Source organism: Lynx canadensis, chromosome D3 (assembly GCF_007474595.2).
Source record: "Lynx canadensis isolate LIC74 chromosome D3, mLynCan4.pri.v2, whole genome shotgun sequence".
Lineage (NCBI taxonomy): Eukaryota > Metazoa > Chordata > Mammalia > Carnivora > Felidae > Lynx > Lynx canadensis.
In genome coordinates, this window is record NC_044314.2 from 4,661,363 (window position 1) to 4,685,508 (window position 24,146).

The window sequence follows — 24,146 nt, forward strand, 5'->3', positions numbered from 1 at the left end:
AATCTCTTGAAGGTGAAGGGCTGGGTAGAAAGAGCTGGGGGTCTTCTGGGTTTGTAAACTGGTCTTCAGCAGTTTACGGGGGCCGGGTACCATGCTACGTTCTGCACAAGCTTCTCTGTGTCCACCTGTTACGTGCCGGGCATTCTTCTCCTTGTATTGTTTGCTCTCCTGGGAAGGTATGTGTGATGTGGAAATGGAGGCTCAGAAGGATCTGGCACCTTCCTGGGTCACGTCACTAAGATGTGGCAAAGCTGGACCTTGTGCGGGTGACAATACTGCCCAGACACAGAAACTGTGAAAGCTGGGGTACAAATCACAACTTCTAGAATACTGACCATGACATGGGGACCTGAGGAGTGTAAGAAGGTGGATGTTGGAGCCCACGGAGGTGGTCAGGGAGGTGTCACGAAGGTTAAGGGGCTTGCAGGGACTGAACAGGGGTCTCATTTTGCATTTTGATAAGTGATACGGGAAGGGATTATTTATAAAGTCGATGGGAGGTGATATGTGCTTAATTCTTCTAATTGCCTCCCCCAATCCAATAACAAAAACAAGTGAAAAAACTATCAAACGGGGCATCTTTGTACAGGTGAAATCAGGTTATTTTAGTGCCTGCAGTCCCTCCAGGATACCCTTGTGTTTCCTTTGCATAGAGCGTCCCTCCGTGGGGCCCCTGCAGAACAGCTCCTGAACCTTCTTCGCAGGCCTACTTCCCTCATCCCTCCTTACCTAGCACCCTTGTTGGCCTCCAGCTCCTGGGAGGGGATCCCACCACCTGCTGTGCTGTTAGCAACGGTAGCAGGTGCTTACTGTGCTTAGCTACTATTTGTCGACATGTCTGTTTGCTCACTTAGACTGTAGCTCCCTGAGGATGGGGGCCATCGTTTACCCCTCTTGGAAGCGACAGAACTTGGCATGACACTTGGCAGATGTTTGAGTGAGTAGGATGGGTCTTAGGCTAGCAGGAGAACACAGGGATAGGCCTGGTTTTAAGTTCCATCCCATGATCTTCGAGGGAAACAAGGAGAAATAATTCAGATGATGCTGTAAGCCTCTGGTCCCTGGGCTTTGAGGATTCAGTGAGAGCCCCTAGGCGGTGCAGAAAAACTGTCCAGAAGTTATAGAAAACATACGGTTGGGCTCTTTTTTCTAAATCTTGTATAAATTGTTTATGTTCCAAACTCCTTTGAATTGTTTTCATTTTTGACTTAACTATTAAGAGCTTTAAGATTATTAAAGATAATCTCTTTAAATAAATATTTTTGCCTAGTCATTGTTTATGGACAATATGTTTATTTGACCTTTTTTTTTTTTTTTTTTTGGCAGTGTTAAGTGTTTGCATTGGAAGATCCTATTTGAAACTTTAGAACTGGTGGACTTTGGGGCCACATAACATTACATTTAAGTGGAAAGGGTTTTTTTGTTGATGGCCTTTGTTTTGCTTGTTTAAGCAAGCTCTCAGAGGGAATGACTTTGACCTGACACGTTGTGGTTCGGTAGTGCAGATCTGTGTACCCTCCTGAGTTTTTTTTATAGGGGATAACCTCACACCGGGTAGAACCCCCTGATAGAAGTGTGTTTGTGTCTGGTGAATCTTTCTTAGTTGGTAACCCAAGAAGTCGGAGCAGGTAACAGAATCTCTTGGGGTCTAGAAAAAGTGAGAGAGATTTTCCCCCAACTTCCCCAAACAGAAATTTATGGAGAAACTTTATTTTTAAGGGTATCTTACCTAAGGTCACTCTGATCAGAAACATAAAGACGGTCATTTAATTGGCATGTTCAAAAAAGAGCGGGGGAAGACTGAACTACAAGTCAGACACCAGCGTCCTGGTCCCGCCTCCTCCACGATCTGTCAGTGTAATGCTGGGCTTCCTTTCTCTGGGTTCTGGCGTCCTCATCTGTGAATCTCAAGATGTGGAGTCTCTGAAGGTTCTTTCCGACTTGCACTTCTGAGATTTTAACCTTCAGTCTACTTTTTTGAGTCCAGATCTTCAGCTCAGTTTTATGCTTTTGATGCCAGGCTCACCGATAGGGTGGAGGATGGCAGGACTTTCAGGGAGCTGAGAGAGCTTTATTATGAACGCCGGAGCTGTAACGGATTGAGGGCTGTGGGAGGCTGGAAAGGCCCACGTCTGACGGCCCAAGATGAGATGACCTGGCTCAGCCGAATCCGTGAGGTGGAAGAAAGGGGCAGATTCCTCCTTCCCCTGTTTTTTGTTTTGTTCAAGCCCTCCGTGGATGGATGACCCACCCCCATATTAGGAGGGCAGCCTACTCTAGTCTGCTGATATGAATGCTCATCTCCTCCAGAAACACCCTCTCAGACACACCCAGAAATACCGTTTACTCTGGGCATCCCTGGACGAGTCAGGCTGACACACAAAATGAGCCATCACACAGCCTTACACGTTTTGCTTTATTCAGAATGATCTCTTCACAAACCCAAGCCTGCCATGCACATTTCAGCCAGTAAGCGTTCATTGGGATTCATACTCTTGTTAAACTTACTCATCTTTATCCACCGTTTATCCAAATTCTAACTCTTGCCTAGATTATTTTTTAACAACCCCTGCTTTCCCAGACTTCTTTGTTCAGTCAACAGTTAATATTGTTAATCTCTTAATATTGCTCTAATTGTTTACCGTATGTGAAGATCATTGTCCTAACTTGGTTTTACGTTTCTAGACACTGGGAATAATGTTTATTCACATCTTTTATATGCTTTAGGACTTTAGTGCCTGGCACGTGGTATTGACAAAATGATGGATGTAGTGGTTAGAATTAATCTCAGATGAACTCCAGGGGCCCCTGGGTGACTCAGTCAGTTAAGCATCGGACTTCTGTTCAGGTCATGATCTCGCAGTCCATGAGTTCGAGCCCTGCATCGGGCTCTGTGCTGATGGCTCAGTGGCTGGAGCCTGCTTCAGATTCTGTGTCTCCCTGTCTCTCTGTCCCTCCCCCACTCACATCTGTCTCTCTCTCTCTCTCTCTCAAAATAATAAACATTAAAAAAGTTAAAAAAAAAAGAACTCCAAATGACTGTGCTTAAATAAGAAATTTATTTGTCTGTCATAAAGAAGCAAGCTTTGCAGTCCAGGCCTAGTGGGCTGGCTGTGTTCCATCAAGCCCTCAGCACTATACCTCTAGTGTATTTCTGGGCCGTCCGTAGGGGTCTGGTTCTCATCTGCCAGTTCAAAGGTAGCATTCCCATTCCAGACAGCAGGATGAAGAGAAAGGGCAAAGGGACACACTATTCTAAAGAGAAGACCTCTAGAAGGTGGTTCTGACACTTCCACTTCTACTCCATCGGCCAGAATTTAATCACATGGCATAACACAGCTGCAGGGGAGGCTGGGCGAAATCTCTATTCTGGGTGGCTGTCTCCCAGTGAAAAGTTTAAATGTAGTGGGGGGAAGAGAGAGACACAGTGAGCCGCTTTGGCCCCATGTGTGCTCGTGTAGCTGAGGACACCCCTGTGCTGGGCAGGTGTTGAGGCTTTCTTTGTTGAGATATTCAAAAGGCATTTGATTTGCCTGCAGGAATTCACCACTGTAGACTTTGGAGCGGGATACATGAAATGGTTGGTATTTGAGGATGAACATTCTAGCAGTGGTACAGAAGATGGGTAAGAATGGGGAGGGGTTGGGGAGAGGAGGACCAGTTTGGTGGTGGCTGGACATGAACTTGATGAGAAGCCATCCCTGGTTTTATTTACAAGAATGCAAGGTTTTCCTGTCCTGTGAACAAGACCTAACTTTTGACTACAAAATTTTACAGTTTCTTTTTCCAGACTGACTAACATGTAGGAATTCTAGGAGTTAAGGTCAAAGACTAAGCAAAAATGTTATTTTGTATCAAGCCTAAGACTGTCTCATTTATGAAATTGTTTTTATTAAGGGGGGATAGCACGAGCAAAAATAATCGCAAAAATATAATTTGTACCCATCTTAATTTTCTGGGAGGAGAATCCAAGGAACTGTAAAAACAGCTGCAGAAACAAATAGTAGGCACGCAAAATGGACCTGGAGAGTATTTTCACCAGTAATTAGTTTAAGAATTAATAGTAGTGGCAGACTGCATATTTGAATCTAGAATGATTTCGACTTTATGTTTTCTTTCTCATTCAGATTATTGCCTTCCCAGGGGAGATGGATGGTGGGGGGGGGGGGCATGAGTTAAATAGGTGGTGGGGATTAAGGAGGGCACTTGTGATGAGCGCACTTGTGATGTTGTATGAAAATGTTGAATCACTGTACTGTGCTCCTGAAACTAATATCACACTGTATGTTAACTAAGTAAAATTTAAATAAAAACTAAAAAAAATTTGCAAATCACACTCTGGCATAGTAAGGATATAACAGATCTTTCCACCTTAATGGAGTTTAAATAACAACAAAAGAAAAACTAATGACAATGATCATTTGAAGAATATTAAGCTATTTCTAAAAGTGTTGCTATTGCATGTGATAAAAGTGGAAATTCAAATTTTAAAAAAGTACTCTTGAGAAAAAAAGTAGAAAAAGAATTCCTTAAAAATAAGATTATTGCCTTCCCAATAAGAATTTATTACTTATTGAAAACATCTGCATCAGGAGAGGCACCTAAGTTTATCTTTTTTATCTTGCCATTTTTTATAGGTCCTTTTCTTAGCATAGTATTACTATTATTATTATTTAGTGTATTACTAAATAGGAAAAGAATTTTACTGCAATTTAAAAAATCCTGTAATTATGCATGTATTCCTTTGCTTAGCATTTCTCTTTGGCCTCATTCTAAAAAGGATTTGAGGCCTCACTCTCATTATGTCAATACTAGAATTCTTGGCCTCTTAACACAAATAATCTGAGACTTGGCCTTCATTGACTGCACTTATTCTGTACCTGACCACGGATATGTGTGTCCTGTTGGGCTCTGGGGAAGCACCTTGTAGTTTGCTCTGATACTTTTTTTTTCCCCCTGTGTGTGGGGAAATTAGACTTATTCTCATTTGAACAAAGTTGCACGTTGTATGTGGTATCTCTAGTGACTGAAGTGACTGAAGTTGTTACTGAAGTGTAGAAGATCCAGGGGTTAGGGGATGAGGTGCAAGAAAGAAGCTGTCCTAGGACCGGCCTTCACCCCTTGAACAGTCCTGCTGTGACATCAGTGGACCATGGGAGTCTTGCCATCGGGTTTGGGTCACGTTCTTTTTTGTAATGACCTGGGGTGGAGACCATTGAGCTGCTTAGTGTTAAATAGACCACATGTCTTCTCAGTGAGATTATTTAGACTTTGGTTATGAATGAAGCTTATCACATTTTCTGAAGGGAGGCTGTGAGTGTGGGGTTAGCCCTGATAACCTTGGTGTCCCTCCTGAGCAAAGCAGTCGAAAGAGTACTTGAGCTCCGCCTGCCCTGAGTGTTTTTCAGATTAGAGCAAATTCTTACCAGTAGGAGATATTTGGAAAAAGGAGTGGGTGGGTGGGGTCATGGCTAGGTTGGCTCTGTAGATGAAGAGTGACAAGTTGGTCATTGGTTTTAAGTATGTGGGTCTACCCTTTCTTTCTTTCTTTTTTTTCTTCTTTCTGTTTATTTATTTTGAGAGAGAAAGAATCCCAAGCAGGTGTGGAACCTGATGCAAGGCTTGATCTCAAGAACCATGAGATCATGATCTGGGCCAAAATCAAGAGTCAGATGCTCGTCAGACTGAACCACCCAGGCACCCCCACCCCCTCTGTTTTTAAATAAACTCTAGTCACAACATGAGGCTCCAACACAAAAATCCCGAGATCAAGAGTCACATGCTGTATGGACTGAGCCAGCCAGGTGCCCCAAAGTATGTGGATTTTTCACAGCACATCACTCAACAGTGTTTATCTGATAGTACTACCATAAGATCATTACCTGAGCCAAAATCAAGAGTCGGATGCTCATTGGACTGAATCACCCAGGTGCCCCCGCCCCCTCTTTTTTAAAATAAACTCTACCCCCAACATGGGTCTCGAACACAAGAATCCCAATATCAAGAGTTACATGCTCTGTGGACTGAGCCAGCCAGGTGCCCCAAAGTGTGTGGATTTTTCACAGCACGTGACTCAGCAGTGTTTACCTGATAATAATACTAGCATGGTACTATTCATTTAAGATGAAATGAAAATCTGAGTTTATTTCTATTTATTAGTATTGTCCAAAGGACTGTAAATACTCATTAACTTATTATTGATACTTGGTGCCCAGGGAAGAAATATTGATCAAGTTTGTAATATTTTCTCCCTTTTTGAGCTCTTAAATTTTTAAGAAAACAGGTAATATACCTATTAGATCACTGAGTACCATACAGGCTCAGCAAATGCCATTAATGAGGGAGGGGTGACCTCACCATCCCCATTCGGCATGTGGAAGGTTCTGTTGTTGCCTGTCCTCCCTCTGGAATGACCTACCCTTTCCTTGCATTTTGATACTTATTTAACACTGTTTTCTGCCTTATTCCTCTCATTTTTGTATATATTTGTGAGTCCCTTATAAATCCTCAAATTCACAAGTATAATTACAACTGTATTTCTCATGTTAAATAGAATGTGACTGAAAGGACTGAGACCCTTAGTGATTGTAAAAGGACTAAAGCCAATAAACTAGTAATTTGTGTGAAATTAACATAAATCAGTAAAGTAGTCTGTGTGAGCCTAGTCTTTATCGCATTGTCATTATACAGACAAGAACTTCAGTATCCTTACCCTGTGGTGCCCTGGGGTTGGTAAAACAAGTCAGGCTTGATCCTACAACCTGCCAAAACCACAGAGAAGAGTTGTTGGGTCCTTGGTCATTATCAGCTTTTATCTTGGCCTCTCCTTCTTGGATGAATCAGTTGACAAAAGCTTTTTCTTCCAAAGCTGTTTGGTTTGTGCTGAGCCCTTGTTCTTGTCCAGAGGCTCTTGCCTGTGAGCCTTCTCACCTTGAGAGGAGGTGTACTACCACGCACATATATAATAAAAACATATCCTTCGCTGCAAATGAAACGCCTTTGTAGTTTTCACCCAGGTTGTCTTTATGTCTTGGAAAAGGTTCGTGTTGTCTGTAGCTACAGCGTCCAGTGTGGTAGTTACTGGGCATATGTGGCTATTTACACTTAAATAAATGAAATTTCCCTTCAGTTTCTCACCCCCATTTCAAGTGTTCAGTAGCTGTTTGTGAAATCTGGCAACAAAACCATTGCTTTATTATACTCCTCTTGATGTTCTCTTCACTTCCATCGCCATTATTAACCGGTGACTTTTTTTCAGAGCTACTTGTTATGAAGAAGGCTTTTATCACGTGACACAAATCACAGCCTTGAAAAGAAGTTGAGAATCACTGAGCTGCAGAATCACTGTGCTATGGATGCTGGGCAGTAGCTAAGTGCCTCATTTGCTCCTGACCCTCAAGGAGAGTGACTCAAGTCCATGGTTAGCAGTGTTGCATATTACTGCATGTTTAGGACCTGGTGGATCATTCATGATTAGTCAGAACCATGAGGCTGTATCAATGGAGGCCAAGGGTTTTTTCTCTGTTATTTTATTTCTTTATCCTCAACTTAAGTGCATGATTCTTCAGGATCAAGTCACATTGATTTTTCTTGTACTTTTGGTGTCCCACACAATGTCTTGCTCAGAGTAGACAGTAAATATTTTGATCAAGGAAATTAGACAGCAATTAAATATGAACTTATATGGTTTCTGAATGGGAAGAGCTAGTATAGTTCAGGAAAAGGAGAGAGAATAGTTGAAAAGTTGTCATCAACCACATAACTGGTTATATTAACGGTTCCAAAACTAGTGTGTCCGTGTGTAATGACCTGTGTTCATCTCCTCTAGTTATCCAACAATTACTTATAAATATTTCTTTGTGTCTGCCACGTGCCAGGCACTGGACAAGGGTTTGGGGCAGTAGGGGTGAGCAAGATCAATTAAAGTCTCTGTACTCGTTGAATCTTACGAGGAAATTGATAGAAATATAGATAGTAATAAATGGTGTGAAGGCAAAACAGGAGGTGGGTAGAGAACAGGGTGTGTGGGGGGGCTCTTTAGATAGGGAAATCCTGGAAGGATCTGAAGAGCCGACTTGAGTATGAATGAGGGTAGATGGAATCACATAGAAGTTGGGAGAGGAACATTCCAAGCAGAGGCAGTTGGGAGGGATCTGACATGGAGAACGAGTTTGGCAAGTCTGAGGACCTGCCCCAAGACTGGCTGGAACTGAGTGAGGGAGGACTCACTTCACCCTCACCCTCTCTGTAGGAAGATGGAAGGACTTGGGATATTTGCAAGTGTGGGCAGAATCCACTGCCTTCAGTGTGTCACTGAAGCGTGTCTGTTTTCTACTTCCCTCTTAACTCTCCTCACTTCTGCCATGACTAACCGCCCTGGACTATCTTAATCTTCTTCTGAAAGCCCTCATGGTGTGACAGTGTGAGGGAGCTGATTGTAGAAGGTGCAAAAGGAAGCAGACCAGTTAGGAGACCGTTGTAGATATCCACACTTGGTGTTGGTGTGGTTGGATCCTGAGTCTGCTTTGAAGAGAGTCACCTGGATTTGCTGGTGGATTGGAGTGGGAACGAAAGAGGAATAAAGTTTGACTGTAGCAATTGGGTGCATGGTGCCACTGTTTCCTGAGAATGGAAATTCTGTAAAGCAGCGCATTGGTTTTTACGTTGTGTTTGGGACGTGCATCAGATGCTGAGTGCACGTGTGAGGTGGGGGCGACTGCAGGGGGGAGGACTCCGGAGCTCGGGAAGTCGGGTGTTATTCCACTGCACTCACTAGGGAACGGTGATTTTCTGGGTTGGAGACCAGATGAAATCACTGGGAGGGCTGGTACAGGTAGAGAGTGGGTGGGGACCACGGCCTTGAGCCCTGGAGTGCTCCCGTGTTGAGACTTGGAGATGAAGAGATTAGAAAGTAGTGGCCAGTGAGGGTGAAGCCAGGGGTCCTGCTGTCCCAGCAGCCACGAGAAGCCAGCATTTCATGAAGAGATCCACCGTGCCACGTTTGCTGAGGCCTTTTATGCCGTGAGCCGTAGAGAGTCCTGTAATTTCAGGCCCTGGTTGCCAGTGTTACTGTAGACGCCACGGAAGTTCACCTTGACTTCCTGGAAAGTGTCCTTGGGAGTGGGGTGGGACTCTGGCCGTTAATGTCTTCTGAATTATGGCTGTGCCAGTCTTTTATCTTTTCAAATCTATTTTCCTATAAATAACCCTTCAACTATGGATGCCAAGAGCAAAAGCTAGTTCCAGTTATTTTATGGGTATTCCCTGGTTTGTACCTGGGGTTTCATATGCCGTGAGAGCAATGTGTATTTGGATAACTTGTGTGGTGGAGATTTTGCAGAAGCGGACAAGGGGATGACTGGCTCACCAGGCATGTGGACACGGTGAGTGCGCAGAGGCACTGATGGAACCAGCCTGCCCACCGAAGCTGGTCTGCCTCCAGGATTCCCGTTCCTGGTGGTTGGCATCAACGTCCATTCGTTCGATTTTGCAAGCCCCAAATCTGTGTCCTCGCATTGCATCTTGTCTCTCATCCACCGTCGTCATTCCACCGAGACGTCCTTCCTCTCTCGCGTTCTGTGTCTTCTACACCTGTTCGTGTCCCTGGCTGCTACCAGCCTTCCGTAGGCTGTCTCTCGCTAGATTACTGTATTGACCTTGGCGAATTGCCTTCCTGAATCCTCTCCTGCCCTTCTACCTGTTGTTCACTCTGAAGACTAGGTTATATTTTTAAAACTATGGTTATATTTAAAAAAAAAAATTCTGCTTTTGTCACCTTCCCTTCTTAGATCTTCTCAATGGCTTCTCATCACTTGCAGGAGAAAGATCTAGAGCCCTGTGTGGCCTGCCCTCCCCGGAGCCAGCCTCTCCCTGCCGCAGAGCTCACTGTGTTCCCTCCCCCATGGGACACTTCACCCCTCTGTCTCTGCCCCTCCTTGACCCTGACTCCTGCTTTGTATCTTAGCTCAGCGGAGCCACTCCTGAGTCCCTGCTGTATTCTTCATGGCGGTGTGCTCTTTTGTTTCAGAACATTGATTTTCACCTGCAGTGGTACAGTTGCGGATTATTCCTGTGAGGTCCCTATTAGTTTATAAATTCCCCAGGCAGGAGCTGGGACCTTCTCTGCTCCCTATGTCTGGTGTCTGTCGCATAGAGACATTTGTTGTGTGTTTGTTGAGTGAATTGACTTTGGCACGTAATATTGCAAGTGGAAAAAGAAATCTTCGTCTGGAAAAATGGGAGACTTTATGTCAGAAGGACACAGCTCCAGTGGAAATGGCTGACTTTTCCATAGCTGCACCCAGTTCTGTCCTTCCTGTGTCCTCCTTACTGTCACCCCTGGTGTTCCCTCCCATCGCTCTCTCTTTGGGCTGCTGACTGCCACCACATGGTGGGATGAGTGGGAGCCCCAGTGAGTGCTGCTTTCTGAGGACAGACTTTTGTTACAGAATTCACCAGTGCTTGGCTCAGTCTTCAGGAGTCTCACCTCTTTTGTTACCTCTAATCTTGCCTGTGTGTGTGACTAGGTACTTCGGTCTTTTCCGTAAATCTTTCAGAAAATCTTCAGGTGATTTTCATCACCTGTTAATGCTACTGTTTACCTCTTTTGAAGCCTTGCCTTTTCTTTGAGTCACTCTCCAGTTCTAGAAGCTGCCTAACAGATAGCATAAGTTTTCTCAGGGTTTCTGGGCAGAAACTATAGTTGTACACCATCCCTGGGAGTAACCAAGATGGCACCAATGCCAGTGTCCCCAGGTCTGTCTCTTAAGAATGCTGACAGTCTTAAAATGAGATGTGTGCAGTGAGATGTGTGTGTATTAAGACTGCAGCGTGGGGGCACCTGGGTGGCTCAGTCGGTTGAGCGTCCGACTTCGACTCAGGTCATGATCTCACAGTGTGTGAGTTCGAGCCCCGCGTCGGGCTCTGTGCTGACAGCTCAGAGCCTGGAGACTGCTTCGGATTCTGTGTCTCCCTCTCTCTCTGGCCCTCCCCCACTCATGTTCCATTTCTCTCTGTCTCAGAAATAAATAAACATTAAAAAAATTAAAAAAAAAAGACTGCAGCGTGAATCTGCTCACGAGTGAAGAGAGTGACACGGTGAATCACCAAGTTTCAAACCGTCGTGATTAGACTTGATTTACTTTACAAAGTGTGTGTCTCTGTGTCTCTTCCCCACATCATAAACATGTTTCAAGGAAAATATTTGATATTATAATGAGCCAGTCCTGTATCTTTTGCTGTCTTATCAAGACTTGAGTTATTTTGTTTAAAAAAAATCGACTTTTGGGGCATCTGGGTGGCTCAGTCGGTTAAGCCTCTGACTTCGGCTCAGGTCATGATCCCATGGGTTTGTGGGTTTGAGCCCCAGGTCGGGCTCTGTGCTGACAGCTGGGAGTCTGGAGCCTGTTTCAGATTGTTTGTCTCCCTCTTCTCTCTCTCTCCCTCCCCTGCTTGTGCTCTGTTTCTCTCTCAAAAATAAACATTAAAAAAAAATCAACTTTTAAACTTTTTTTAAGGTTTATTTATTTTGAGAGAGAGAGAGAGAGAGAGAGAGAGCAAGTAGGGGAGGGACAGAGAGAGGAAGACAGAATCCCAAGCAGACTTCATGCTTTCAGTGCAGAGCCTGATGTGGGGCTCGAACCCATGAACCCTGAGCTTACGACCTGAGCTGAAACCAAGAGGTGGATGCTTAACTGACTGAGTCACCCAGTCAGTTTTTTGTTTTGTTTTTGTTTACTGTTTAAAAAAATCCTTAAGAGTAAGGTGAAAGGTATTTTAGTGTCAGTTTGTTGATGCTATAATTTTTCTTAAATAGTGGTCAGTGGAACCAGTGGAACCCAAGATGTTTTACTTTTTTTTTCCCCCTGAAAAAACTACCTCACAGAGATGGTTTAGGCAGAGCTTAAATCATAGCCAAATGCACGCTTATGTACATGTAGAGACATACTCTCCTGTTTCCTTGCTTGGTCAGAAATTAAGTTGAGAACTTGCCCTTTTTTTTGGGTGAGTGAGAGAGAGAGAGAATATCTTAAGCAGGCTCCAGTGCTCAGCGTGGAATCTGACGTGGGGCTCGATCCCACGACCTCGGGATCATGACCTGAGCTGAAATCAAGAGTCAGACGCTCAACCAGCTGAGCCACCCAGATGCCCCAGAATTCTCTATTTTAAAAACTTGTTTAGTTTTATGATGCTTTATTAAAGGCCAGTCTGTGTTTTTAATCTCATTTGCAAATTTCCTTTGAAGATAATAGGTTATAACTGGAAAGTAGTGGTTCACTCTGGGAGATTTGTCTATATTCACATATCCTTAACAGGAACCAAAAGTTAAGGAACTCATGAGTTCGGCTGCCCGCATGGAAAGAATATTATGTGAACTTACACAATTTGTGGGTGCTGAGTTAAATTAGTCATTTTATATCTCTCGTGTTTTGCTTCTGTACTCCTCAGTCCATGTCCAGTATTAAACAGATTGTTACAGAATCAACAGACCATGGTTTCCATTGCCACAGCCTTGGAGGTACATCAGGAAGCTTCGGATTGGCTCTCAGAGTGAGCCAGTCAGCTGCCTGTACCCTGGTGTGGCTTCTCATGTTTGTTTATTTTTTTTTATTATTATTTATTTTTAACATTTATTTATTTTTGAGACAGAGAGAGACAGAGCATGAATGGGGGAGGGTCAGAGAGAGAGGGAGACACAGAATCCGAAACAGGCTCCAGGCTCTGAGCGGTCAGCACAGAGCCCGACGCGGGGTTCGAACACACGGACCGCGAGATCATGACCTGAGCCCAAGTTGGACGCTTAACTGACTGAGCCACCCAGGCACCCCTCATGTTTGTTTAAAGTGGACTTCTGATCTGTGCCCCCAGTAGAAGACATTTAAATAAGTTTGGAAATTCCTGCCGTATGTAGTATTACGTAGCTGTTGGAAAAGTCATGTTGAGGAAAGATGCTTGATGACATTGGGAAAATATTTCATAAAAATGCTGGGTAATGCTCATTGGTTGTATGTTATGTGCTAGGCACATATATCAACATGTTTAATCTTCAAAAACTATGAGATAAATACCATTATTTTCCTAAGTTTACATAGTAGTAGTAAGTAACCACTAGGCAATGCTCTCAGTACCACGTATTGTAATCTGCTTTTTACCTAACAAAACAGTATGCATAAGGTAATGATCACAGTTTTCTTGTAAAAATTATTCACACATATACTTATATGTATATCCAGCCCTATTGAGATGGCAAGACCATACGTGATTGGGTGATTTTTTCTATAATGTAGATGGATAACTTTTACAATAGGAGAGGAAAAGAAAACTGGTAGATTTCTATAGCAGTAGATATATTTAAACAAAGGAGGAGAAATGGATTTGAAAACAGAGTAATTATCTACCCTTCTTTGCCATGTACCTCTATGTTTTCCATCACTGGGAGAAATTAAGAACAGAGTGCAGTCAGTTATGCAAAGGAGAGTTGTTTAGTTATTGGACACGTACTTATAGATGATTTGCTTAAGGGTGGGGTAAATTTGAACTAAGGTAATACTGAGGCTCAATTTAAGAAGACTTTTTTCCCGATGAAAGTATTTAGGATGCTAATAACCAAGCTCTTTCTTTTGACTTGAATGAGAACTCCTTTCCTTGCCCGAAGATCTCTGGACTTCATCTGTGTTTGTGCCTTGGCCGCTCTTGTCAGTCCCCTTGCTGCTTTGTGACCATCCTTTCTTTGTTTTACCATTTGAAGCACCTAACTAAGAGCACTGAAATGCTTCCGTTCCACAAAGGTCTTCTTCCTGACCCCCACGTAGAGTGCTACTCTTTCTTCCTTGTCTCCGCAGTCCCCAAAAGTAATCTGTCCCTCTGGCAGCAGCTTGAGCAAGTCACTGGTGCACCTGCTTGCTTTCCTTTAACTTTCTCCTAGAAAGTTCTGCGAGAGGCAGGGGATGTGCTTGCCTGTCCAACAGGCTATCCTCTGCCTGTGCCTGGTGGGCAGACGGGGTGCTTTTTGAAGATGAATTATCACACAGTTAATCATCTAAGGAGTAGTAGCATAAGTCTACACTTAGACTGAAGAAATCAAAGGTCAGGATATAGGACTGAATTAAAATTAGGTTGGGTAAAGATTAAGAAGAACAATTTTGCGAGCTTTCTGGAAAAGCAAAGAAGACATTCCCAAAGGATTAAAAATATGTGTCTAATGTGTGTATTGCCATATGAATACCTGGGGAAATGGACATCTTGACTATTGGAGAAAGATTTTTCTGTATTTCCAAGAAGGAAATTGAATACAAAAGAGTATACTGTTTTCACCCACATTATGGATGAGTTGTACTCACACATTGTCATCTATGACTTCTAAAGTAGCCTATTTGGTTAAATAAACTGACCACTTCCTTTTAACTCATTTGCTTTGAAAAAATGTATTTTTTTTTTATCTCCTTCAAACAGCATCCTGGTGGAGAAGAAGTGCTAAGGGAACAAGCTGGAGGGGATGCTACTGAAAACTTTGAGGATGTCGGGCACTCTACAGATGCTAGAGAATTGTCCAAAACGTACATCATTGGAGAGCTTCATCCGGTAAGTACCTTCTTGGGGGCCTTTCCTTTTCTTTAAAGTTGTGAGTTGACCTTGCTCAAAACGGTAGACTCGCATACTACGAAATCAAAGGAGTAAAGCAAAAACAGTTCCTCCTGATTTTAGAACACCATTCTTGTCGTAAATCAGCTGGAAATTTCTTTGTATTTCCCTGGCTTAGTTCTCACTGGCACTTGGAGTCAGGACTCTCTACCCCAAGGCCATGGCGCCTCTCAGACTATGAAGTGTCTCTCAGAGCAGCAGATTGATTGATTGATTGATTGATTGATTGATTTACCTACCTGTCTACCTACCTACCCACCCACCTACCTATCTACTATCTATCTATTTATTTATTTAACGTCTATTCGTTTTTGAGAGACAGAGACAGAGCGTTAGTAGGGCAGGGGCAGAGAGTAAGGGAGACACAGAATCTGAAGCAGGCTCCAGCCTCCGAGCTGTCAGCACAGAGCCTGACGCAGGGCTCGAACTCACGAACTGTGAGATCATGACCTGAGCCGTAGTCGGATGCCCAACCGACTGAGCCACCCAGGCGCCCTTTGGAGCAGCAGATTTTAGAAAGTGGGGGTCATTGATCCACCATGGGTTTTTTTGTTTTAGTTTTTTTTTTTTTTTTTTTAACATTTATTTATTTTTGGGACAGAGAGAGACAGAGCATGAACGGGGGAGGGGCAGAGAGAGAGGGAGACACAGAATCGGAAACAGGCTCCAGGCTCTGAGCCATCAGCCCAGAGCCTGACGCGGGGCTCGAACTCCCGGACCGCGAGATCGTGACCTGGCTGAAGTCGGACGCTTAACCAACTGCGCCACCCAGGCGCCCCGAGTTTTTGTTTTTTTGAGTAAAATATTTTACTTAACAAACTCCCTTCTACTTTCATTAGTCTGAGGATATTTTAATTCTAAAAAAATTAAAAAAAAATTTTAACCCACCTCTGTTAAATGAGTGCACTCTACCTTGTATAAAACCAACACGTTCTCCTCTTTTTTTCTCACTTTACCCCAGAACTTTGAGAATGTTACCTTTGGTGTCAGTCCATGGACTGACTTTGGCAAAATGTTGGCCTACTTCAGCTTTTATATAAACCTAGACGGGTAATATGAGTTTAGGCCCTTCTGTGGCAGTTTCAAATGCATGTGAAACTCGGCTAATCTGAATGCAGCTGAACACTTGGGAAGAAGCAGTGTCGTTCTCCAAGCAGGCAGCGGATCCTACATGCTGCGTTCAGCTGTTCTCACCTCTGGAGAGCACTGGGGTCTCTCAGCACGGTCCCCAGTCTGCTTCTCGGCTCGTGCTGCCTCACCAGGAGCCAACCAGAGGGGGCTGAGGCGCTGTGAGAAGCAGGCTAACAAGAGGCAGCATGGGCGTGTGGCCCTAGCCCAAGCAGGCACTCTGAGAGACCCCTGACAGATGAAAACCCATAGGAAAAGTTTTGTTGATTGACGTTTCTTACGACGATCAGGGATGAAGGAAAGCTTAAAGTAGGCTTTTTATGGAAAGCCTGAAGATCAGAAATGTGCTGTAGAGCAATTTCAGTTGAAGGGAGAGGTGGGGTTTTTTGTTTGCTGTTTGGTGGCAGGAGGTGGTGCTCTGAAAGTGTCCCTCACTTATCCGGGGAGTTTATTCATCCACCTGTTTTTATCATCTTCATCTTCACACTTCATCAAAGTGCGGTACTTTCCTGGTAACTGGAGAGGACTTCCCTTAAAATGTTTGATTCTTTCCTTCCAAAACTTGTGGGTTTAGAGCAGGTGGGTTTTCAGGCTGTGACTACAGCATTTCTGCCTCACCTGCCTACTGGGCTCCTCTGTGGTCACCTTTAGATGCCCCTTAATTTGGACTCCCTCAACCAGAGGTTTAAGAAAATTACGGCCCTGCAACTGGGAGATTGCAGGAATTCACTAAGGATATCACACAGAATTACACACACACACACACACACACACACACACACACACACAGACTCATTTCCGAGGATAGAAGAGAAGAATCTAATTAGATCCCAGCTGCTCTCTGAATCGAAGATCAAAATCCAAGTCTAATATATATGCGCATCAACATAGAAATAGGATTATCATGGATGATGTTCTAAACCTTGGAACTCTAGATTGAAAATTAATCACTTAATCAGTTGTTAATTTTAGCAGTCAACTCAGATGGATCAAACTATGTGAATAACAACCTAGGTAGATGAATGTAAATTGCTAATAATTACTGAAGAGTAAGGTTTTTTAAAACTTCTCAGCAAAAGCGAGTGCTTTGGACATGGTGCTTTCGTAAACTTTCTTTCATTCCATGATGTGCTTTTTTTTCCTTTGCAGGATGACAGATCAAAGATAATCAAACCTTCGGTAAGTGCATCATCTCAGCGTCTCAGGACCGTATGTGTCTCCACTGTATTTAATGTCTGTCAAACTGGAGGACAGAGGGCTTTTACATATTGGAGGCCAGCATAGGTCTCTCTAGGTTAGATGAATATGTGACCTGTTGGCTCAGGAAAATACTTCATGTGTGGATCAGCCATTGTGTTTCATTAGAACAGCTTGTGTTCTCTTCGTAAGACCCTCAATACGTAATTTCTTCCTCATGAATGTCAGTAGCTACCTCTGCAAGAGCTTTTTATAAGTAGCACTGTGCTTCTAATCTGAAAGATTTGACACAAGCCTGATTTTCAGAGAGCATAAAGTCTGATTGAGGACAGATCTTAGTACTTGAACCTTGCAGAACACTACCCGTGTCGTCGTCATCTCTGTGTCCCTGGGGCACATAGTAGGTGTAAAATAAACATTGGTTGCATGGATTTAATGTTAGTCAAATTAAATAATAACTTTTGGGGGCATTTTTCCTTAGGAAAGGAAAACAGTTCTAGGGACACTAGTTTTATGTCCTGGTTCACTAGCCCTTCTCTCTGAGCTGATGATCTCACACCTCTGAAGGTAAACCCATAGTAAGAACTGATGCCAACAACCAGAATCCCTGACAAGTACGAGCAGACAGGATGGTTGCTGGCCTGTAATTAAAGGATCTGGAGGAAAGTTTTGCTTAAGCCACAGAAACAAAGGATAGTTTTTCCATTTTGGTTTCTGCTCTTGCTTTTACTAGAGGACAACAGTGGGACTCCATGGGGCTTGTATGAAGAACCAGCTGCTGTTGACAAGACGTTGTCTTTAATCTATAGCAAAATCCAAGCAGTGAATCCAATAGAGCATGAAGGCCATGCTTACCTTTATACCCCCGGTAGTACAATAAAAGTCTTGCATCGTGCTGTTTCCTGCACAGCACCTTCATTTATATTCTCTTCTTTACCTATTCCAAAGGCTTAAGTTCAATGTTGGTGATCCGAATACCTTGGGAAGATAAGAAATGGACTTCAGAATTTGAATTGCCTCTGTAACAGTTGCTGCCTCTGTAACAGTCCCTGTTGTTCATTCATACGACATTAGCAGCTTTTGGGGGGCTACTTTTGTTTGGGGCAGGTGAAATCCTGTGATGCATGTGGTTTTTGCTTTTTCTCCACAGTCTCTCAGGGAACAAATACATTTTTTTTTCCTGTTAGGTGTTCAGTATGTTAATAATTTCGGGGCAAATCATTCAGCTACAATAAAACAAAGGTTTGATGAGGCTTATTATATCAAGTTAGATTTAATGTAGATCCAGCCGTATCCCAAACCATGATGCCCAGAGACAGAAATTAGGGCTGAGGTGGTCAGTGGGTCCCCTACCGTGCTGCCGCATTTCTGGAAGACAGACTCTTTCCTCTCTGAGAACACACATGACATTGCTTCTATCAGCAGAAGTGGAGAAAGCGGCCGAGAACTTGCCATCTTCCTTAGAGGCCACAGGCAGATGCAGTGAAGGAAAATTTGTGACCACATTTCTGGATTTTTCTTTCTGGGGCTTCTAGTTTGCCAGGCGAGAGTCCTTAGATATTTCTGTTGTTGTGTCTCTGTGTAACCATCTGTCTGTCTCTGCAGGCTGATCAATGTAAGCTGTGCTCTGAATTTTTTCAGCGTTGCCTGTTTAAAATATCTAGTTGAATTGTAAAATAAGATGCAACAAAGATGACTAGTTTGAACCTGCCCAGAGGAAAACGTGGTGTTTAGTTGCCAAAGTAAGATATTGGTAGACAGAAATGACATGTTTCTGAACAAATTTATACCTATCACATTTGCTTACACGGAGGATGTCAGGAGTGTCAATACCTTTTCTTGGTTGTGGTTTTCAAATCATTGCTGTTTAAATGACCTTATTTGGTTCTTGCGATGTCCCTGTGGGATCCAGAGACCTACCAGGGAGGGTGAGAACAGTGAAGCTCAGACCTTGTTCCGAGCGTTGGCCTTGTCTAAGGTCACACGCTGCAGAACCATGGCTAGCACCCATCTCCAGCTTGGCAGGTGCGGTTTCTTGAAGCTTCTTGTGTGGGCTCTGCACGGGAAAGGCATGGGTTAGGAAAGCCTTCCAGTTAGGGACTAGGCTAAGAAAGATGAATGTATAAATGAGAGGATTTTGATTTGCAAAGACCTGAGGCGCTTTGCATTATTTTATATAGAGCTTCTCTTGCACTGGTTGAATTATTGACCTTTCTATGTGAAGTTGAACTCCTCAAGGTCATGGAGTGAGCAGGTGGCAGAGCCTATAATAAAAGCCATAGTCTTTTCTGCCTGTTGGTCTTGATGTATTTGTTAGTTACACATAGAAACCCAGCTTAGGCCCCTCAGACCACTGGATCGACAAGACTGTTTCAGTTTCCGGGGCGCCTGGGTGGCGCAGTCGGTTGAGCGTCCGACTTCAGCCAGGTCACGATCTCGCGGTCCGTGAGTTCGAGCCCCGCGTCAGGCTCTGGGCTGATGGCTCAGAGCCTGGAGCCTGTTTCCGATTCTGTGTCTCCCTCTCTCTCTGCCCCTCCCCCGTTCATGCTCTGTCTCTCTCTGTCTCAAAAAAAAAATAAATAAACGTTGAAAGACTGTTTCAGTTTCCTTTTTCAGCACTGTGGTAAGTGATAATTCAGACTTTTGCTGTAACTCCCAGGCACCTCTGGGTTAAGAGCCTAACAGAAAATAAACACTTGGAAATATATATAATCTCTTAAAGTACAGCTCTTTTTTTTTTTTAATTTTTTTTTTTTTAACATTTATTTATTTTTGAGACAGAGAGAGAGAGAGCATGAACAGGGGAGGGTCAGAGAAAGAGGGAGACACAGAATCTGAAACAGGCTCCAGGCTCTGAGCCGTCAGCACAGAGCCCGACACAGGGCTCGAACTCACGGACCGTGAGATCATGACCTGAGCCGAAGTCGGACGCTCAACCGACTGAGCCACCCAGGTGCCCCAAAGTACAGCTCTTTAGAGGATCAAACACCCTAAGAGTTTTTGTTTTAGCATGAGCACTCAGGGTAGTGTTTGGAGAGTGAGGACAGGCCAGCCTAGTTTCCATAGGGTTGTCAGCATGTTTGGTAAAATGCGTGTACTTGGTATAAGCAAATAACAGATCTGTGTTCGCGTTGTTTTACTCTTCCGGGCTTAACTTTCTATTGTGACAATAATATTTTACCTTTAATGAACCGTTGCACTCTGGTTTTCACAACTCATTGTGTCTTCTAATCACTGAATAATAATTTCGCATAGTCCACTGACTTCTGGTAATGCTTGTTAATTTTATTCATATATACAAAATTTGAAAAGCCTTGCCGTCGTTATGAATACTTTGTGTAGTCGCTAAGATTTAACATTGCTTAAAGAGATAATAGATGTGTGACGTTTCCTTTTTAAATGACTTATTTTTTTCCCTCCTATTGTGTCAGGAATCTTAAAGGCCATGTTTCCAGGTTTGTGGGTCTCCTAACTGTTTTGCTTGCCCTTCCCTAAAAGTTTTCTGCCTTTTCATGGGGTTTCTCTAATGCGCCCTGCTGTGTGTCGCTTTGCCTCACTGCAGACTGCTGATTGTTTTGCTACTGGCTTGTCTTGTGCTTTGGGAAACTGCGGAGATGAACTCTCTGAGGAAGCTGCCTTACTTACCTTCCTTTGAGGCACTAATACTTCTGCTGGTGTGAAATTTCAAAAGAATGCTTCTTAAGTTTTCAAGCCCAGAACAGTTTATTTTTTCTTAGGCCTTAGTTATTCAGCTGTTTGGGGAAGTATGTATTGTTCCAGAGCCAAAATTAGTTCACTTTCATGGTACCGACAAGAAGAACTTCTCTCAGAAAGTTCTGGAAGGTAAATTAGGCTGCAACTGTGAAAGACCCCAGCACACGCACAGGGCGTCCTTATTTTCAGAGGGCTTTTGGCTAGTGACGGTGTGAGAGACCAGTCCCTAAGGCCTCCGGTATCTTTTTAGAGCCGTCTTGTCAGAGTTGGAGTGGTCCACAGTGTTACAATTAATTAATTTAATTATTTTCTGAAGTTTACTTATTTATTTTGAGAGAGAGTGTGCACACCCAAGTTGGGGAGGGGCAGAGAGAGAGGGAGAGACAGAAAATCCCAAGCAGGCTCTGTACTGTCAGCGCAGAGCCTGACTGGGGGCTTGATCTCATGACCCTGAGATCTTGACTTGAGCTGGAATCAAGCCAGACACTTAACTGCGCCAGCCAGGTGCCCCCAGAGTGTTGTAATTTAAATGACTGTTGTTACTTCTCTCTTTTTGCTTGACATGTCTTTTAATACAGTTTGGGTGACTTTACTTCATATAAAGTTTGAATGAAATAACTAATGTTTTTTACTGAATGTTTCATCAGTGCTTTTAACAAATTAAACTGCTCTTCCTGAAGGTAGTGGCAGGGTTATGTGTATGTGTACATGATAATCTGTTTTCAGTTTCTCCATTAAAGTATTCAGATGTGTACTGTGTACAGGGTATTTTCTATATAGGCTGTTTTTAACATTTTCTTTCAAATTATCTAGGTTATGTTTGTAAGTAATTTACATACAGATGATTCTTAAAATTTTTTTCCTTCTGAAAAAATGGTGAAATTGGGCATTTTAGTGAAAAGTTTATGATGTTAATTTTCCCTTTCAATGTGTTTGGAAGAATGTACTGAGTAAAAAAAATACTGTGACCTACTTATAAAAGAAGTTCTTAGTCAATTGAATAAATGTTTAGATGTTCCCTTTACGTTTACTTTTTCTCTCGTGTTTCAGGAGACTCTCATTACTACTGTTGATTCTAATTCCAGGTACGTGATACGTGGTAGTTTTCTTTTAAAGTAATTGTGATCAGAAGGCTCATAGAGTCAGAGTGGGATTATGGGACCCTCCCCCATTTGAGGTGCAGGCGTCCACTGTGGCCCCCCCCCCCCCCGTCAGTGGACATCCCAGGATTGTCCCCACTTGGCACCCACATGACTCAGGACACTCTCTCCTCAGCTGTCAGCTCAGACTCGGGACCCTCTTCAGAACAACCCCGAATCTCACCCTCTGGCCATATCTACCCTATAGGACAGACTGAACAAATGGGTCTCCTTTTCTCCACTGTAGTCCTGTGGCCAGCACAATCTTTTTCTCTCCAGGCAAACATCTCTTTCCTTTCTCATTCAGTATATGATCCGGTTTTAGCATAATAGGTCTCTCTAGGCATGGTTCAGTGTTCTTCCAAGTGTAACATGAGTCCCTTATTCTAGGGACTGGATTTCTGTGGTATAGTCCAACGTTGTATTGACATTTTTGGCAGTTCTAGCATATTGACTTGTGTAATTGGGACTATATGTATCTGTGTATCTGGTAGCTAGAGATATTTGGCCCCAAGCTCAAAGCCACACATTTATGCGTATTTATTCTTTCACCCTGTCAAATGTAACTGCCCCAGTCTCTGTCGGTGTTTAGTACATTACCTGCCTTCAGGCAGTGGTTAGTACTCACTTCATCCTATGTTTCATGGGCAGGTCAGTTTCCTTCTAAATGAAAACTGAAAAGCCCACCAAGATGAAAATTGCATTTGTAACCCTTGTGCAGGTTAAATCTTGTTAATGAACTCCATCTTTGTATGGGTTGATGTGTGAAGTTTTACAGGGTAGAAAGTTTATGCCAGAAAATATATGTCTTCATAGGTGATTGTCTGGCTTAATTCACATTCTACAAGCTGTATATTTTGTTTTCTAAGTAATTAAAGGTTCATATCTAAATTGAAGATCATCCTAGCTTTGTCCCTGATTTGATCTGTCATCTGCCATTCATAGTAGATCAGAAGTTCTTTGCACCAGGACTGAAACAGTGTGTAAGTTAGGGAGTTTTCTGGGTTTACGCCTGTGGACCACAGATAAAGTCGCAGATGCTGTTTCTTCCTGCGTTAAATCTATTGTGCATTTGTACAGATTAGATTTTCAGAACAGAGTCGGAGAATGTAAAGTTGTGGTGGACATAGCAAACTTAATCATCCTGTGGTTCAAAGTCCTTAACTTCACAGTCGAGGAGATGTGCTGTCCTCCTGGTTATAGACCTGTTGATGCCTCTGCCAAAATGAGAAACTTGATTTTCTGGTTCTCGGTTTAGTACTATTTTAAATTCTTAGTGTATGTGAGTAGAATAAAACCTGTAAGGAATATTTGCTTTTATGAACTTGTGATCCGTAACTCAGAGTTCGTGTCCTTAGATAAGTCACTGGTTATCAGTAGCATCTATTGGGGGAGTGAGTGGTTCATAGCTCTTTGTATAAGTTTATAGAAATAGATTTAAGTAGAACAGGGGTGGGGCCGTTCATTTTCTTATAAAGCCGAGCAGGTGCTGGTATATTAGGGCATGTGATGTGCTCATGTCACTTTTAAGGAGTTAGTTGGCTTTTCATCCAGGTACGTTAGAGAGGTAATAAAAACATGCCACAGTGGTTTTCATGGTAATCAGAAGAGCAGAGGTTTTGAGTCCTGTGTATCGAGCACCATACAAGCATCATTGCCATTTCTTTCCAGCTGGTGGACCAACTGGGTGATCCCCGCCATCTCAGCACTGGTGGTAGCCCTGATGTATCATCTCTACACAAAGGAAGATTAAACACACTCTCAGAAGTCAATGAAAGAAAAGACTGCTTTGGACCAGGGAGAAAGACGCCAATGTTAACTGCTTCAGCTGACAGAAACCTTCACCTGAGATATAATTTTAGTACACCTGTTTCTCTTTTCTCTTACCCTAGAACCAAACCAAAAGGAACTCTTCTGTTCTTTCTACTCTGGAACTCTTAGAATGTGCCTTTTTGTTCATCAACTTTTTTTTGATGTTCCATCACTACATAATTTACTTATTGTAGGCATGATCGTTTAAAAATATATCTGGCTTTTAAAATATACCACCACGTTTGTCTGTCTATTTGGTACATAATTGTCTTTAACGTTTAGAATCTGATTATTCAGCAGAGTCATTTAATGCACTGGTCATTCAGACCCAAGTTGTCCCTATGGTGTGAGGAAGGGAATGTCCTTGGATCTCTCCTTGTGCTCCTCCTTATCTCACTGAACAACCAGTTCTGCCTCTTCCAGCAGAGTTTCCCTTTCGAGGGAATTAGGAAGGTCTAAAAAATGAAAGGTTTCTTTTTTAAGTTTTTTAATGTTTATTTTTGAGAGAGAGAGAGA

At 43.0% G+C, this 24,146-nt stretch overlaps 1 protein-coding gene across 3 annotated transcripts in view; it reads left to right on the top strand.

Annotated features, from left to right (window-relative positions):
• LOC115528296 (cytochrome b5) overlaps nt 1-23,863 on the top strand; it is a 38,270-nt gene extending 14,407 nt beyond the window's left edge. For 2 of the 3 annotated variants that reach the window (XM_030336301.1, XM_030336300.1), the window contains exons 2-5: nt 14,452-14,580; nt 16,918-16,947; nt 21,730-21,764; nt 23,490-23,863. In XM_030336301.1, the coding sequence (XP_030192161.1) occupies nt 14,452-14,580; nt 16,918-16,947; nt 21,730-21,764; nt 23,490-23,571 (276 nt within the window). In that variant the 3' untranslated portion in view covers nt 23,572-23,863. Of the gene's footprint in view, nt 1-14,451; nt 14,581-16,917; nt 16,948-17,913; nt 18,152-21,729; nt 21,765-23,489 lie in introns of those variants that run through there. The other variant, XM_030336302.1, reaches the window with a different exon arrangement.
• Nucleotides 23,864-24,146: the final 283 nt, after the last annotated feature.